The sequence below is a fragment of the Elephantulus edwardii genome, unplaced genomic scaffold, assembly GCF_000299155.1.
Source record: "Elephantulus edwardii isolate Elephantulus edwardi_28Jun2011 unplaced genomic scaffold, EleEdw1.0 scaffold00219, whole genome shotgun sequence".
Lineage (NCBI taxonomy): Eukaryota > Metazoa > Chordata > Mammalia > Macroscelidea > Macroscelididae > Elephantulus > Elephantulus edwardii.
The window spans coordinates 4,481,641-4,485,858 of NW_006399969.1; the positions used below are offsets into that span (position 1 = coordinate 4,481,641).

At 43.5% G+C, this 4,218-nt stretch overlaps 1 gene segment (V, D, J or C); it reads left to right on the forward strand.

The window, feature by feature from the left end:
• The first annotated feature begins 176 nt into the window (after nucleotides 1-176).
• On the forward strand, nucleotides 177-3,133 carry LOC102844829. The segment is given in 2 exon segments: nucleotides 177-219; nucleotides 2,799-3,133. Coding segments are annotated over 2 exon segments (378 nt in total).
• The last annotated feature ends 1,085 nt before the right edge of the window (nucleotides 3,134-4,218 follow it).

Below are 4,218 nucleotides of genomic sequence, written 5' to 3' on the forward strand. Positions count from 1 at the left end.
CCACAGTGCTTGTCAAACTCTATAAGGTTTCTATGGTGAGGTTTGTCCATCTCAGGGGAGGTCATTGTTTTGCACAAGTGGTCCTCCCTCCTTTGGCTGCTGGAGGGGATAGAGGGCTTTCTGGAGCCTAGAACCAGCTGAGGGTCACAGGACGCAGAGTCTTGTGAGTTTCCACTATGGCCTGGGCTCCTCTTCTCACCCTCTTCATTCATTGCACAAGTGAGTGCAGACCAGATATGGGGATGGAAAAACAAGGAAGCCATGTGACTCTAAACCTGCCTCTCTTACCCCATGTCTCTCCTGACTTCAGGGTCTTTGGTTCAGTCTCTTCTGACTCAGCTGGTGGCTGCAATACCTGTGTCTGTGTGATAGACAGTCATCATATCCTGCACTGGAAACAGCAGTAATGCCGAATGTGGATTTCCATAATTGTTCCAGTAGCTCTCCAGCAGTGTCCCCAATACCTTAATCTATTTACTAATAAGAGGCTGCCTGGGATTCTGGCCTGATTTTCAGGTTCCAAATCAGCAAATTCTCCCTGAACATCTCTGGGGTTCCTGCCTGAGGATCAGGATGATTATTGTTGCTTATCCTGGGACTACAGTATTGATGCTTACACAGTGCTACTGGTCGATGGAGAAGTGAGACACAAACATGCTACCCCTGATGATAGACCTTCTCTGTGCTTCTTTGGCCAGAATATCTGCTCTCTCTGGTTTGGCTTAAATCTTATATTCAAGACCAGTTTCAAGGAGTGTATTTCTGTTACCACATTTCCCCCTAATATATCAAAAATACGTTAACACCAGTGAAAATCAGAAAAAAAGCATTATGGTAAATATAGAAATGTGTGTTTATAAAATATTTATTAATCTATTTATATTCTTTCTTTCTCTGATATCATCCTCTGGAACCCTGCTAATGTTGAACAATTAATTCATATATATATATATATATATATATATATTCCATTTTGGGGTTTAAGTCAATACATCCCCTCCCTGTCTTATGTATATATTGTTGTTAAGTACCATCAAGCCAGAACTTACCCAAGCTGACCCTCTGGCGGCTTTTCAGAGTCAGTTAATCACATGAGAGGAGACTGTCCATCCTTCTCCCATGGAACAGTCGGTGGCCTTGAACTGTGTGCCTTCAGGATTGCAGTGCAGTCTGTTAAGATCAAGGAAATAAAAAAATCTCGCTACTAGATCACATGCAACATCATGGTATTTGGAGAAAATGTTGAAGTTGGCAACAATCAACACACATGACAGCAACAGTTGAGAAATCAAAAGACCTGCAGAATTGGGAAGATCTGCTAAAGAACAGTGATGTCAGTTTAAAGCAGGCCTGATCTAAAGTAGACCTTTACCATCATTACCTCTAAAAGGTCCTTGGTTATACCTCCTCCTGGAAGACATGTTTGTTCTTTGGACAATCCAAGAGACCTTCGGTACTCTTCTCCAATACCACAAATTCAAAGGCCTCTGTCTCCATCTATCATCTTTATTTACATTTTTTTTCTAACATTGATATGTGATCCATATTAAAGGCTGCAGTCCTTGCTCTTCTGCAATAGCCTCCTCAGATCCTCAGTTTCAGTGAACAAGGTTGTGTCGTCTGCATAAAGGAGGCTGTTGAGGAGTCTGAGAATGATTCTGTGTGTTTGTAAACCTTTATTTACATTTTTAATAGTAATCTTATGTCATATTTTCCTTCCATGATTGCCTTATTTTATACAGCATAGTAATTTCATTCATGTTGTTCCATTTTTCACTGTTTCTCAATGTTACTTATTACTCTCTTGAGTGAAATTACCTAGTTTTTTAGAGATTCATCCACTGGTGGACACTTAGGTTATTTCCTCTGTGTCGTTCTAATATGGATGGATTAAACATAGTTGTGCATAATACGTTTATGTTATAGCTTGTATTTCATTAGGATAGACACCGATTGTTAGTCAAATAATATTTTTATTTTAAAATTTTTGAGGACATGCTAAACTGCTTTTCATGCTGGTTGCATCATTTTACATTCCTACCAGTAGTGTATGAGAGTTCAATTTCACCACATCCTCTCCAGCATTTGTTATTTACTAATTGAATCTATGGAGAAGTTCTCATAAAAGCAACATTTCAGTTGTGACTCCATGGAGATCCACTGGATCCATGAACAGATGCAGCTCTGAGGACTCTCAGTAGAGAAAACAGATTGTCCTGAGTTCCTGGGGAGACCATATAAAGGGGCAGCCCGACCTAAGGGACAGTGGGTGTATATCAGTGGGGAAGCAAAAACTTTCTCTGAGGAGCTCTGGTCTCCATATCACATGATGGCTGTATCAGAGTCTGGGCTGTAGGGGGTGCTCATGGTCAACGTCTGAGGTGTATGTAGGTGATCACAGCTGGGAATCAGGACCAAGTCCCAGCCTTGAGGTCTCAGCTATGACCTTCCACACTCAATCCCACACAGCACCAGCACTGCCCCACTTCCTCCCTGTCCTCAGACACAAGAGCAGAAAACTGAGATTAAACTCATTTGCATAGACGGACCCTCCCTTCTCTCAGAGTATGAAGAGAGGATGGGGAGATGAGGAAGCTCTGCAGTAGCAGTTAGGTCAACAGAAGACAAGACTCAGGGAAATCTCCACCATGGCCTGGATCTTTCTCCTCATCTCCCTCCTTGCTCACTGCACAGGTGACTAGACTGGGGTCAGGGAAGAAATCCTGGGAAGACACACAGCAATCTGTTTTCTTCTCCTGTCTCTGGACTCTGAGATCACCATCTCTCTTCTCTTGCAGGATCCTGGACCCAGTCTGTGCTGACTCAGCCGCCCTTAGTGTCTGGGAACCTGGGCCAACAGGTCACCATCTCCTGCACTGGGAGCAGCACCAACCTTGGCAGTTACTATGCAGGCTGGTACCAACAGCTTCCAGGCCAAGCCCCTAGAGCCCTTGTCTATGGTAATAACAATCGACCCTCGGGGATCCCAGACAGATTCTCAGGTTCTTATTCTGGGAATTCAGCCTCCCTGACCATCAGTGGGCTCCAGGGGGAGGATGAGGCTCATTATTACTGTGGATCCGATGATACCAGCTTAGAGTTCGCACTGTGCTTCAGGCCTGCAAGGAAGTGAGACAAGAACTCCTTTCTCATCTGCCTGGAGGGGAACACACCACTGCTCCTGCTCAGTTCCTCCTGGGGCTTCTGCTTGTTCTTGTGTTGCTTTCACCCTGGCCCAGCTCCTTCACAGAGACCACTTGTTGGGAAGCCCCTCCTCTTCCTTCTGTCTGCAGTCATCCACTGAAAGTCCATCCAAGCAAAGTGACTCAGATAAAATAAACAAACAAACAAAGAAACAAACAAAAAAACACACAACACGTGGCTCTTCTTCCTTCAGTTTTAGAAACCAACTGTTTGCTTTAAAGCCTGGGGTTGAGTGCAGATTCCACTTGTGGCTAGAACATCCTGAGTCTCCATCGTTGGCTCTTACTGTTTTTAGAAGTTTCCAGAAAAAGTATGCCATCCTCTAAGTGATTTCCAGTGAGATTCACTAAAGTGTGTGGGTTTTCTATTGTTCCTTTCAATTTTTGTTTGTTTATTTTGCATATAATTGTTGCACTTCTCTAACCAGCAGGAAAGAGATGGACAACAGAATAAACTCAATACTTTAGTTCATCAAGATGGAAGAGATGAACTCATGACTGAGTGTCCTCCCAACGTGTACATCCTCATAGCTGTTGTTCTTGTTATGTGCTGTTGAGCTGTTAAAAGTTTCTCATTATATAAGCAGTAAAATATGTCAATTTGGTTCCAAGATGTTTTCAACATTTCTTTTCTTATTGAATTAATCACCATTGAACTATACCAATCATTACACTGCCTTTTCAGGTCCCTGACTCATCTTTTCCACTTCCTTTACTCCTCCTACTGTTGTTTGTTGTTGTTGTTGTTATGTGCCGTCGAGTCGCCCACAACTCATAGCGACCCTATGTACAACAGCCCTAAACTCCGCTCTGTCCTGTGCCAATCGCACTGTCTCTGACACTCCCAAACTAATTACCCCAGTCACTGAATCAAACCACCTCATAGAGGGCCTTCCTCTCCTGCACTGTCCCTCCACCCTCCCAAGCATGATGTCCCTCTCTAAGGACTGGTCTCTCCTCACAACATGTCCAAAGTATGTTAGACAGAGCCTCAGAATTCTTGCCTCCAAGGAGC